This window comes from Ixodes scapularis, unplaced genomic scaffold (assembly GCF_016920785.2).
Source record: "Ixodes scapularis isolate PalLabHiFi unplaced genomic scaffold, ASM1692078v2 PGA_scaffold12__126_contigs__length_90152505, whole genome shotgun sequence".
In the NCBI taxonomy this organism is placed as follows: Eukaryota; Metazoa; Arthropoda; class Arachnida; order Ixodida; family Ixodidae; genus Ixodes; species Ixodes scapularis.
This window is the reverse complement of record NW_024609838.1, coordinates 68,138,958-68,152,729: the sequence shown is the minus strand read 5'-3', so window position 1 is coordinate 68,152,729 and position 13,772 is coordinate 68,138,958. Positions and strand designations below refer to the sequence as shown.

Genomic DNA, 13,772 nt, shown 5'->3' with positions numbered 1-13,772 from the left:
CAAGAGTCTTATACCACTTTTCAATGAACGAATGGAGATATCAACTAGACTACAAAGGTTGCCGCCCGGCGTCGCTGGAAGCACGGTTATCATGGCAACCTCCCAGGCCCAAAATGGAGATCACTATCAGCGCTTCTGACGTCGTGCATCTAGATAATTTCGCGTCGTGTCGCTACTCTGGCAGCTACGCTACCATATAGAGTGACTCTAGCGGCAGCGGATTTCTTTTCAGGTGTAAACGTTTCATGAAGCGAGCCTTATGGGCTAACGCAGCAATCTTATTGGCTGCGAAGCGGTAATGACATGTCGGGGACCTGCCACGCCCTGTCCTTCGTTAGCTTTCAGTAACTATGTATGAAAAGCACGGGCCATGCAATATCTGCATTATAGTATACAGCGCGTCAATATCCTCACCCGTCCCCTCCAAAAAAAAAAAAATATTCCTTTCACCGCAAAAAAAAAAAAAGTATGTCGCAGCGAAAACGTTTAATCTACGCCCAAATATAGCACTATCGGTCTGCACAGGATCGCAAAGTGTAAAAAATAGCCATCCTCTCAATCAAAATTTACATGTGATATTCTGGAAGATTTCAATGGGAAAGGGGACCCGTTCTCGACCGTTTTTGGTACCTGGCACCATTCATCTCCATGTATTCGAGAGCTCCTTCGACGGCCGTTTTCCCATCAAAAATTGAACAAAATGACCTTAACGTTTTCTCTTTTTTTTTTTTTCTTTTGTTGAAGATAATTGTTAGTTTTGAAATATTTGCCTCTGGTTTGCACCGGTAGGGCTATGTTCACGTGAAAAGTGGGCGTTCAACAATGCTTACTTAATGTTTGCGATAAAAAGACCCTTTAATTCTTTAGCAAGCACCTTGTACTTCTGTTTCATATCCTTAATAATAAATATCTAGACATAAATCGCAACACAAAAGACCTTCTGTTTTCAATTAAAATAATGTTTTAATAAACATTCAAATGACGAAGCAGATTTTCTTTACTTTGAATTCAATTGAGAAGGATAGGTTATTCGTCTTTGTACCAAGTTCTAGGGTTTCGGCATTTTCACCGATCGAACGGATCTCTCCACGGCCTCTTTGAAACGGACCAGTAGCACGTTGAGCAGTGCAGCCTGCGAGTGCTTGGCAATTTCGCTCTGGAAGGCGGTTTTTCGTTGGTCGTTCAATGTCAGTGGCTTCGTGACGCCGACACTGAAGTTGAGGGGGCGAATGAGCCACGTCCTGAGTGAAGGAATTCCCCCTGAAACAAATTGAATAGGCAGCGTTACAACTTTCCGGATATTTAAATCGACCAAGTCTATCAGTTAAGTGTTTTTAACAGTGTCATTAGACTCATAGTAATGCCATCCTAAATTAAACCCCGCACATTTATTTGTTTCTCTGTAATATATGTGATAGTGCTTTATTCTACGACAATGTTAATTTAGAAATGCTCTTAATAGCTCAGAAGAGTGAATCCAATTTCATGTCTATAAAGTTCAAGAACAAATTGATACAGGAATGTTACTATTGCACAAGTCAGTGAATTTTTATGTAGTAATCAAGGTATCTAATTATAGTTCCAGTAAAGAATAATTTGAACTGCACTTGACTATTTTTGTGTAACCTATATGATACGGATAGTCATATTGGTGTTAAAATGAAAAAAGAACAACGATTAATACGCGTCACTTGAAAGGCGAATAACCACTTCTGGCATTGAACAATCTTTTGAACAGTCCGGGTGATAACACAAATTGTGTTATCACCCACCAGGGTTGGCTCCACAACGGAGTCTCTGCTGTATTTGCTTTTCGCTGGGTGACAGATATCAGATTACGTTGTTGACTTAATAAGCGGTATATCGGACCGCATGTTGTATCTCCTATGAGATTTTGTTAAAAAGGCCAAACAGATGTAAATTAATAAAATATGTGCTTAAAAATTGCAACTCCACCGATGGTGCTAGCATCATAGACTACTTAAAAACCCATCGCGCTTAATTTAGCCAAGAAGGTGACGTTGATACCTTGTGGCCATATTTTAAAATATTTTTAATCTCTGCATAAGTTAGTTTATTTCCGACAAAATAACAAAAACGCGCACAAACTATTCATGAATAACCACAGTTATAATAGTTTTAGGGAAGCTTTTTTGGGCACCCGCCACTGTACAATAGGCCATGTACTACAGCAGAAAACTCGCACATGCGTAGTTCGTACCGAAGGGCCCATTGTGGCGTATTAAATGTGCGAAAATGCTTCCCTACTATTCTCTAATACACTTAAAACGTAAGCTGCACAAAAAAGAAGGCGGAATCATCCCAACGAGCGCTCTGACATTGCTCTGACACTCCTATTCCTTTTCTTCGCCCCAATATATTTGTCACTGATACGAGTTATTTACATTACAACGTACACGTTAATTCCGTCAATAAAATTGCTGAACATCGCTTTCTAAAAACCATATTCGCCCGGAAAACACGATCACATAATACCATATGGAAGCACAAGAAATGTACGATATTTATTTTCCTTAAACATGAACGCGCAGATCTATTTGAAATTTGACCATGGTTGTCTATTATATTTACCTTTCAAATCCTACATAATGGCATTTTGTTTTTCCGACATTTTTATAGCCTTCTCGTCAGCGATATGTTATTTAAATAAATGTGACCGACAGCATTAGCTATATTTTTTTTCATATAATACCATGTGTGTAAGGTAAGGGAGGTTGTCTTGAACCACTCAAAATTGGGAAGTCTGCTGATAAATTCATTTAATTATCAAATATTCATTTAAACAGATTTTTATTGGGCATAATGGAACATTAAAAATTGTGTTTGGGCTAGTTGGTCCATTTCTGAATAAAAGGTTAAAAAGCGGAAACGAACTTTTGTTCGAGCTTTTTAACCTTTTATTCTATAATGGGAGATATATGGTATGAGTGAATTCGTTGTTTTCTTGTTAGAAATGATTTTACATATAACATCGAGAAGGCACCACATAAGCACCTATCTTGAAGTACTTCTGTTCTTCACCTAATAATATCTTTTTACTTCGTCGCTTTGTTCCCTTTCATATTTTCTTATCCACTTGTACGCGCCTATTTACATTGTCAAGTCTGCAAAAAACGTCAATCATATAAAATATGAATAGCGAAATCCTACCTGACCCGGAAGTGACCTCGATGAAAGCGGAAGACTTGACGGGAACCACGTTCAAAGAAAGGGTCTTGTTTGTGTTGAGAACACTGTCGCCCTTGGCAGATCCCACATAGCTCAAGTGGAGGTTGTCAAGCGACAGGTAGCATCCCAGCGTGACGTTGAAGCCCTGCCATCCGGGAGCAGAGCAGTCTCCCCAGCGGACCAGCCCAGGGCTGACCAGGCCGACGAGCTTGCCTCCGTGGAACTCGACGTGCAGGTCCCAGTTAGTCAAAGACGTGCTCTTCACAATGAACGCGTAGCTGGGGACATCCACGCTGTCCAGGCCGAGGCTCCTGGCATTGGTGGGAAGCACGGTGGACACGATGGAGTCAATGTAGACGTTGGAGTCGTACTTGCTGCCCGCGAGGACACCTGGAAATCAACACAAGAGCTTATAGTACCGCCAGTACTTCGACACCTTCAGACGTGTGAAGATTAAAAGTGTAGGCTGAATATACAAGCCAGGGCATCAACTCACTTCGTGTGCGAACAAAAGGAAGTAGGCATGGAGAGTTAGGTGACGTCAGCGAGACGTACGCCTCAGCAGGAGACTAGTTGCGCCCCGGGAGGAACAGTGGCTGGCGCTAATGAGGGACGTGGGAGGAGCTTCTAACGCATTCCTAACTTGTATTTGACAGGGACGGATTGGTCTTATCGACTGTCCCGGAATGAAGCATCAAAGCGCGGGGTAGATAATAATTTAGGAACGTTGATAGAGAGTGATAATTACTGCAAAACACGCCAACATTGCTTTGTTTTCTCGTTGCTTGCGAATAATATTGTGCGGATCTATCTGTTACGAATTTCTTAAGATAATTTATGTACTTGCTTTCCACATATGTTGCACTTTTTTTTAGAGAGTAGGCCATCTTGTCACGAATGACGAGGTGACAAACAAGGAATAACTCAAGAAACTGAAACGTTTAATGGGGGCAAACTTGTGTCCAAAACAAAAAGGAAACAGAAGATAACAACAGAGCGTCGCGGGCGCAATGTCGGCGAAACCGCAGAGTCGAATGCTGGGGCGAGACTGACTCCGGCTCGCCACGCGGGGCCCCTTTTGTACACGCGTGGACTTCTGGAACAATCGCCTAGAAGATTCGGCGCGCAGCACATTCTAACCTAGAACAAGCAACACGGTTCTCGAAATTACCAGAAATCTGAATTGAAAGAATAAATAAAAAACGCTCAACCTTCAAGGTAAAACATGTCAAAAACGTCGTATACTATTCACCGATTCTTTTTTTTTTTTACCGGCGCGTTTCTTTTTCGGTTTATTTAATAACCGAAATTTTTAGCGCTGCAATAGCATAAAATATAGCATTAGTTTCATTTCCCCCAGATAGAATACCTGTACTTGGGGTGCACAAAATATTCAACTATCCTAATCCGACGAATAATGTCGAAACTCACAAAATATGCAATGTTTTTCTTGTTTTTTAACTGCGTTAAGAATGTATAGCGTTTGCGAGCTCAGGAGTGATGTTAACTTTCACAAAATGATGCGGGCTTTTCCCACTGAATTACCGAGTTAACGCTGCCCGCTAAGTTTAACACTAAAAAGTCTGCTAATTTTGGCAGGCGTGTGATAAATTTTATGACGGTTTTTTATGGTTTCTTTTAAGTATTTTGTAACGATATTTTCTAAAGTTACTTTGTAAAGTTATTTCTTGACTGTCCTTCATGGTGTTCTGTCACACTTTCTCTTGGGATTTACGTCCTTAGACATATTCCGAGGTGACAAGGTGCTCTGGGAAGCTTGACATGTTCATAGTGCTTGGTGGACAGGTCTATGTCATCACAGTGCGGCAAACACGTATTTACCAAGAGATTAAAACATTAAACTCTTTGTTCATACACTGTAAAAATATGCGAGTTATTTTTATTAATTGAATATATTTTATCTAAAAAAATCAACGCTTTTTGTTCATCGTCATACAAACTTCTTAAACTCAGTGAACATTCGAATGCAGGAAAGCGAAGCGAATTAGTGGGCCTTTAATATGTGCATTAGATTTCTAATTTCTTAGCTGAGAATTATGGCACATTTTATGTTACACTAGTCATCATTGAAGGCATATTGATAATAATATTGTATTGATTGATTTTCATTAGAAGATGTGTCATTCCTGCGCCAGGTCTCAAAACGTGAGTGTAGAAGATCCCGTCCAGTCCTGCCCACAACTATTTATAACTTTTGTGGCACTTCTGAGAATATATTATCAAAAATGGTTGTTGTTGTTGTTAAAAGCGAATAATTAAAAATTCTAAGCTCTTACTATGAATATTATGAGTGAATATATCTAGCGAAACAGCATACCAACTAGTGTTCGAAAATGGATTTTAAAATATGAGAAAAGAACGACGAAGTGCAGTGAAAAATAGTAGAGAAAAATAGCGGCGTCTGTTGAAAAATGTTAGGAAACATAAAAAGGTATGACTTACCAGCGATAAAGCCGCAGAAGAGTACTAATTGTAGAAGCCCCATTTCAATCTCCTGAAACAAAAATGAAGGGACATCAAATGGCGATGCGTGCTGATTGAGACACGGTCATCTATTTCGCGTTGTTCCGGTCATGCGACTTAAATCACGAATAAAAACAGCGAAACTTTTATCTGGAATCGTCGTGGAAAAACAAAAGCGCTCCAATGTATCGCCGCTCGTGAAAGCAGCCGAACAGAGAACCCCCGTCCTTAAACATCCGATCTTGGCTTGCCGGTAACCCGAGCGTCTCATTCCTGAGGCATCTTTTATTTGTAGTTTGTTCTTTTAGACGAGGATACCTTAGTCTTAGCAGAACACCTTAATACATAAAATGCTCACGAAACTTTGAGACAGGGTGAAAAGCTGCCGCCGGGTGCGCCATTTCACTCCCCCCTCCCCCTTTCCCTCCACAAAAAAGTAAGAATTGTTTCAGTAAAAAAAAGCCCCCCCCCCCAAAAAAAAAAAAAAAAAATTCTTACCGTTTTTTTGCCACTTTAATTAGAGTTTTTTGTTGTTTTTTTTTTGTTTTAAATTCGCGGTTACAAGTAGTTTCCGAAAAACAATTCATCACACACCGACATTTTGTTACGCCCGTAGTTAATCACTGGATGTATGGCTCCGTTAATTTTTTTATTCATCACTAACAACGCAACGTCCAAACAAACGTTTGTTGTTTTTTTTGTTTGTTTTTTTGTTTTTTTTTGCAGGCAACGGCAGTTTTGCTTGCGAGAAGTTTCCAGGCGATTGCGTAAACGGGTTCGCAGCGCCTCGAATTGATGGACCCACTCGCGGCACTGAATTATGATGGCGATAGCGGCATTGAGAATTTAATTTGAAGCAAGAAGAAGGAATGAAGACTGATATGGTATTTGACAGTGCTGCCGAAAATAACGTTTGATCAGTTAACTTAGTGTACAGAGCTGATCATTCCTTACATTAACAAGAAACGCTGTCAGTGCGATTACGCTTCACCGGTATCTATTGCCGTTTTTTTCCGAGTTGGTTCAAAATTCCGATACAGCTTTCTGGTTTCCAGATTCTCAGCGGTGCTGGTTAGGCTGGCGGCAGTTTCGTACGCGTTTCTAAAAAAAATTAACCAATTACCATTACAACTGATTTATTTAAATAATAAACTGATTGCAGTAATCAATCACTGCATCACAAAAGTAATTAAATATTACCAAAAAGTGATTTATTACTTTTTACCTTACCTCTTACTTTACTAAATGATGTCATGCGCAGAACAAAGTCGTCTGTGCCGCGGCAAACCCAGATCATAACAACCCGTACACAGGAAACGAGACACTCTCGATATGCCGACAGACAAAACGTCGCTGAGCGCGTTGACATTCCAATCCACCTCGTATCTTGGCACCTTTTTTATTTGTTTAGGGATAATAAAAGTTTCCAACCTTGGTGCAACATAGACGAGTGACGCAGGGGCAGACAAAGCGATATTTTTACTCAAAACAATTTCACTCAATAATTTTACGTCTTTCGGACACATGCAATTCATAACACAAAAATAGTAATTGAATTACAGCGTACGTTACTGCACAAAGAAGTAAATAGAGCGTTAAACGCTTATGTACATTGTAATTAATTACAAGTAATTACTTATTTGTAACTCGTTAAGTACAACAAGTCAGGTTGGTGGCTCTTCGCCCCCTTGTGTACGCCAGCGCCGAGCCTGGTCGCGTATCAAGCTTCCCCATATACGGAGAGCAAGTCTTCTACTCCTTGCGCAGGGGTTGCGGTGACGTCAAATAGACGCCGAGCTCTGTTTGGCTTTGATTGAAAGGATAGTGGGTAGACCTCTGCTCTCAATGACTCGAAGTCTACCCACTATTTTTTTTTCAATTAGCCGATATGCGCTTGGCGTTCTGTCACCATGGCAACTCGTGTGCAAGAAGCAGACGAACTTGCGTTCCGTATAGCGTTACAAAGAAATGTCGAGACCAATAGCGTATTGAAGGACTCCGGTTTGAGTCTTCAACTGGACTCCGACACAAAATTTGAACCATCCGTTTCCTTTTTTTTTGCGCCTAAAAAACTTAACAGTTTTACATTATTTCTATGATGATCGTGTTTTTATACCACTTAAATGGCCATTATATTTCAGACTCTGAAGTTCCAGTCTGGTGTGTTCGTGCGTGCGTGTGAGCGCATATACAAGAATAAGCGCCTCGAGGACTGGAACAGAAAACAGGACGACTCCGGGCGTGTCAGATACACCGAGTGTGTCTGGGAGTGTGCGTTAGTGTATGTACAAAGATATTCATGTTATTAAATATAGAAATCTGCGTGCAACGCAAGTGCGCTCCACAAAATTGCTCATTTTGGGGCTGTAACCTAAGCCATGAAATGCGGCGCACGTCGAAATCCTTTCAAAGTTAAATGCAGACACACACTGAAACCGTTTTCCTATTAACAATGTCGCGCAATGTACTCAAAGTGTTAGCCCTTTTTGCCATCAAACAGCATGCTATCTCAGACGCCAATCGTAAAATCGGACATTTTACTCGTTTAATTCAGATGTGTTTGCTATGCCGCTTCAGTTTGAGCTAACGAATAATAGTTCCTACCTTGTTTTCATTGCGCTGATTCCAAGGTGGTCTAATTGTTTTTTAGTTTTGTGCGGCGCTTAACTTATAATACGTCCACTTATGGTTGGCACTAAAAATAGAAAAAAAAATTACTAAAATAATTACTCAAGTAATGACACCAACTCTGTACCCGACACTCTCACGGGTTCCCTATGCTATTTCCGCGTAGTGCAAGTTTGCTGTACGGAAGTCAGACTACGGAAGGTCACGCTTTGTAGCAGGAATACCGTGTTTGCTAGTGCAGTGCCACTACTAATCAATGTTCACAGCCAACTATATATAAACTTAACTGCCCCGTACAACGCCATTCAGTCAAAACTGTTAAACCAGAGTCACACTGGTCATCCATATCATACAAAAGACATGATGCCATGATTACCTGGAGACAGGCCTCAATCTTTTTTCAAGCACGTTTCCTTCATACAGGCATTCAACATGTCTAAGGACTGTTTGCTTTTTATGACCGATCTGACAGAACCATCCAGCAAGAAGGAAGAACACCTGACACAATGTCTGCAGCCTTTCTTTTGTATGATGTCTTAATCGTGTAACCGCATCTTGGCGATCGTGAACGAATCTCGTAATGCACAATTGCTGGCAGGGCCAACTTCTGCTCCGCAATCGGTGCTCTACCTAGACTTAGCGCTGTCACTGTGGTCACTGACCAGGTAAGAATGGGCACGGAGGAGCTTCGGCGTCTTGTGCACATCAACCATGCGCACGCAGCCAAAGCACGGCTGAAAGCAGCGAGCGCGTGCTCGACGCCTGGTGTTCGAAAAACACACTGTACCGTTTCTTACTCTGCCGGTAACGATAGAGAGCTTCAACGTCGATTTATTTGCCGTTACTCAAAGATAACGCAGTCACCGGACGCATTTTCCTTGTCGTAGTGATCAGCGTGTCATTAGCTATAGCACACGGTAAAATGTCGAAAGAGTTAAGACATCGAGTGACGGCGTTATGTTCGAAAAACACTGAACTATCGAGCAGCGTTTTTTTTTTCTTTTTTTTATATATTTGGCTCTTAGATTTTTTGTTCAATTCATACTGTTTCGACCTTTCAACACACTTAGAATTCAGACGTTGAATTATAATGTTCTTTCTACTTTCTTGTAGGCAAAAGCGCTTACCTGAATGGTTCTGTGCTCACACCGGAGGCGACGTCCACTGGATTCTTTGCCCGGTGTTCACTGAAATAAGTAGCGATAAAACAGACGGCGATACGAGGCAGATATATAAGCCGTCGTTTATGGCGGCAGTTAACGAAGGAGAGTTAAAGCAAGGACGACGTGTGGGTAAAACGTTTCAACTTCGGCTGACATTCTGACGGGAGCGGTCTTGCTTGAGGGAAGAGCTGACCAACATCCGCGCAATCGTGTTGCGCGTGGCGTTAGACAATCAAAGTTCTGCTGACAGAAAAGCTCTGTCGCGACTCCGAAAGATAACAGCAAAACGCAGATAAGCTGTACCCTGTGACGCGTGTGACTGATTTTTAACTGCTCCGAAACTCACTGGGGTTGATCGTCAAAAGGCCCGTTTGAAATTTGCGCTCCATTTAGTCGATATTCCGTCAATTATTCGAGTCCACCATTAGTCGGGAACGCTCTCTGAGCTTGCGATGAGTACGAAGGTGCTTGAGCGTTCTTCGAGCCACCAAATAATGGCGACGGCCAATGTCGCTTGATTGAAAATTAAAAAGGGCCTGTTTTTTTTTTTCTGTTTTTTTCAAATGCGCATATGCTAAGTAAAGGAAGGACATTACACCTGCGCTGTATGTACTAGCAGTATTTTGCCTCTCAATAAGCTACGCCCGAAATCTTGATATTGAATTCCATGATTGTCTTGTCGACATCGCCAATTTGTCCCCTATTGTAGAGTGAGCGCACGTGACGATGCTGACAATTCAGATATGTTACATCCTAAACTGCATACACGGTGTCGAAAAGTTCGAACGATGCCATTTTGCATTATCGCTGACTCTTTTGCGATTTCTGGAGGACGCAGAAGCGTTTCCTCCATTCCAGATAAAGCTTGAGATAACTGTGAACGATGATTTTAGGGAACGAGAGGGTTTAATTGTTGTTAATCTCGGGCGTTGGTTACTTAGAGGCTCTAAGGAAAAATAACCAGTTAACCAGTTTTTAGCTCTAGGTGTTTCAAAACTGCTTGGTTGTTTGTTTGTTGTAAAGAGAGCGTTTACCAAATCGCGTGTACTTTCAACTTTCTCCTATTATTTTTGCACGAGGATAAAAAAACACATTCGGGATAAGAACTTCAGTAGCATAGCGTCTTGTATCTTGGTACACAATCAGATAGCATTTTCCTAGCAATAAAGAAGCATCAACGTTTAGAAAACTCGTGACTCAAAAACAAAAATGTGGACAACACACACCTGTGTGAGTGTACTGTTCCTTTTCGTTTGTTTCAATCTCTCGGTTTTCAGGATGATTAAAGTTCACCAGCTCACCTACAGATTCTTTATTTTAATCAAATCATCTGTAATCAGCGCTCGTGGCATAGGAACGAATTGAGCGCAGAAAGTACCACTATCTATAAGTAGACGAACCTATTAATTTTCTAATTGTTTCTTTTAAAAAAACTACTGTTAATAATTAGTACCCCCAATATGTACTACTCATTAAAAATATCGTAAATAAAATGTCATTCCTTGATGTTTTTATCTGATGCGCTAATAAAACGGGCGCTCGGTCATGTTAGACTTAGCTATAGCCCATGATTTTGCGATTTGTTCGAAATGAGGCTGTTGTGTCCAAAGTGAATGAAGAAGTAGGGTGAGCTGAAAGACAAAAAAGACAATGCAATAACTACTGATTTGACGGCGTTCCCTCGCTACTCATTTTGCTACTCCACATTCGGAACCTATAACGGTTTCTCAGCACAGCTTGTTCTTTACGTAGTGGCACAAGCTGGACTTTCTGCCTAGAGACTTTGCATTGATGGATCCATCTTGCAAAGCATGCAGACCTCTGCACCGACCTCTAAAATTTTTAAAACTATTGTAGACTCTTCCTAGGCTCACCTGTTCACTCCAACAATACTTCTTACAATATGGTACAAGCACCAAGTCAAGGTGAAGGAACTGCTGCGGTAGAACTCCGTCGATTGAAGCGCAAGGTTTGAAACGAAGTGTCTCAGGACTTTAAACGATTACTTGACATGGACATCATCGAACCAATCAACGGATTTGAATGGGTGTTTCCGATTGTCGTTGCAATAAAAAAGACAAAAAACCACGAACCTGCGTGGATCTCGTGATCCGAACAAATCAATGTTCGTCAATTGCTTTCCACTACCAAACACAGAAAAACTTTTGTGCCTTGAATGGAGCAAATGTATCCTCCTAGCTGAATTTAACAGCAGCTTACCATCAAGTTTGTATTTTACCTAAGAGCCGCGACCTTTCCGCATTCATCACTCATGATGGCACCCACTACTTCAAGAGAGTGTGTTTAGCTTGGTGTCTGCGGACCCAGCTTCCTAGAAGTTGGTGTCGCAAATTTTCGTCGGATGTTTCGGTGTCCTTTGCTATCCCGACGATATCATCTTCGGTTTGATGCAGAAAACCATGGAAAGAACCTGCTCAAGGTTCTACAGAGCATCTAAGACACTGGTCTGAAACTAAATTAAAGTGTATATTCGGACTAACGGAATTGACGTTTGGCTGACATACGATCATGCCAGAAGGTGCATCTCCTCTACATGCAAACGTCAAAGCCATACAAGATGCATCTTCGCAAAAAGGACATCATTCCTTGCTCTTTTGCCTAGGACTTGCTGGCCACTACTCACGATTTCTTCACACCAACAACAGCAATGACTGACACCGTAGTCGTCGGACGAAGTACCCCCCCTAAGAGTCTCACTGCGTGATGAGAAGTCATCCGTCTGAACAAACTAAGCTCAGCTGTGCTGCGAAAGAATTAAGATGCCAATCGCCGACTGCAGGCCTGAAGAGCACTCTATGTTCAGCCCCAGTGTTCACAGTCCTTGTTACGACGGCCGCATCAGCATACGGCATTGGCGTAGTCCTCCAGCAAGAAAACGGATCCGAAATGTCGAAATGTAAACCACTGCGTTTGGTTCAAGAGCACTTTCACCAGAAGAACGGAAATACTCTGCTGCGGAACGAGAAGCCCTTAAGTGCATTTTAGCACTAGAACATCGGCACGTCTACCTCTGGGGAGGGCCTTTCACCCTTTTCAGAGGTCATCAGGCACTAACAACCTTACTGAGCTCACAAGGTACGGGTTACCGTCCGCTGAGAATCGCTCGAGAGACAGCACGCCTTCTAAACTAAAACATCCCTGTACGCTACAAGAGGGGCGAGGACAACGCCATTGTAGATGCGCTTTCCCGACTGCCATTACCTGCCGTGTCGCCCCACACATTTGACGATAAAGTTATTTTTGTCACAAATCAACAGCTTCCAAGGACAAAATGCAGACTGATATATACGCAGATCCAACGTTACAAAAAGTTTAGCACTCCGTTGCTACGACGTGGCCTTTAAAGAGTTAGCTATGTGCCGATTTTGCACCTTACTATCAAGTGAGATCTGAGCTATCAGAGGTCAATGGATTACTTCTACGTGGAGCACGTATTGTAGTTTCCCCTACAATAACTTCCAAGATAATCGTCCTGTCACTTTATTCACACCTGTGAATCGTCTGTACCAAACAACGATTGAGGCAGTGGCACAAATTGATGCAGAGGTGGCCAGCCGTGATGAGGAAGCGTCACAGCGCCATTGCTTCCTCATCACAGTCATTTAATATTGTAGTCGCAGGCCAGAAATTTATTTTGCCAGTACAGTAATATCACATTATAAGACACAATGAGCAGCCTCCTACTGACTTATTTCAGCCGTGAAGGCTGCCCGACAGAGATCGTCTCAGATGACGGAAGCCAATTTACATCAGTAGAGGCAAAAGATTTGCTACTGGAGCTGGGTACTTGTCACAGCTTTCATCGGATCTCTATCCACAGTCTAACGGAATGATCTAAATATTCAGCAGAGTTTTGAAAGACTTCATTCAGCTGGCACTTCTCGAAGGGCAGAACTTCTAGGAGGCGTTAACCGAATACATCAGTATCTACCGTGCGACGCCAGACTCAGTTACGGGTGTGTCAATTACATTTTTTACGCGATGGACACCGCCGAATTAAGCTGGTCATCGCCGGAGGACCAGACGAAAACTTCTTCACGGACCGAACAGCTGCGGTGACCGAGCTGGAAGAACAAATCAAGAAGCACCAGGGCGCCTCACGAGTGTACGCAGATAACAAGGGAGGTACACGCGTGCCGGCCTTTCATCGAGGCAACTTTGTTTGTATGGAGCTGTCTGGACATCATGCGAAAGAAAGCCTGCGTTAATTAAAACCAAGAAAAATACTAAATCGTCGGGGACCTAACGCATTCCCACTCTAAGGTGGAAAGGTTTGGAATGCAAGCA

The 13,772-nt window shown here is 42.0% G+C and overlaps 1 protein-coding gene across 1 annotated transcript; it reads right to left on the bottom strand.

Moving 5' to 3' along the window:
- Positions 1–943: 943 nt before the first annotated feature.
- On the bottom strand, positions 944–9,662 carry LOC115312287. The gene is made up of 4 exons (XM_029971166.4): positions 9,429–9,662; positions 5,653–5,704; positions 3,172–3,579; positions 944–1,260 (listed from the first exon to the last, which is right to left on the bottom strand). The coding sequence occupies exons 2-4, from the start codon at positions 5,693–5,695 to the stop codon at positions 1,049–1,051; spliced, it is 663 nt and encodes a 220-aa protein (XP_029827026.2). The 5' UTR covers positions 5,696–5,704; positions 9,429–9,662; the 3' UTR covers positions 944–1,048.
- Positions 9,663–13,772: the final 4,110 nt, after the last annotated feature.

Coding starts and splice junctions, on each gene's coding strand:
- LOC115312287 (XM_029971166.4), bottom strand. CDS start 5,695: ATGGGGCTTCTACAATTAGTACTCTTCTGCGGCTTTATCGCTG. Junction 3,580..5,652: donor CTTCTGCGGCTTTATCGCTG/GTAAGTCATACC, acceptor GTTGATTTCCAG/GTGTCCTCGCGGGCAGCAAG. Junction 1,261..3,171: donor CGAGGTCACTTCCGGGTCAG/GTAGGATTTCGC, acceptor AATTTGTTTCAG/GGGGAATTCCTTCACTCAGG.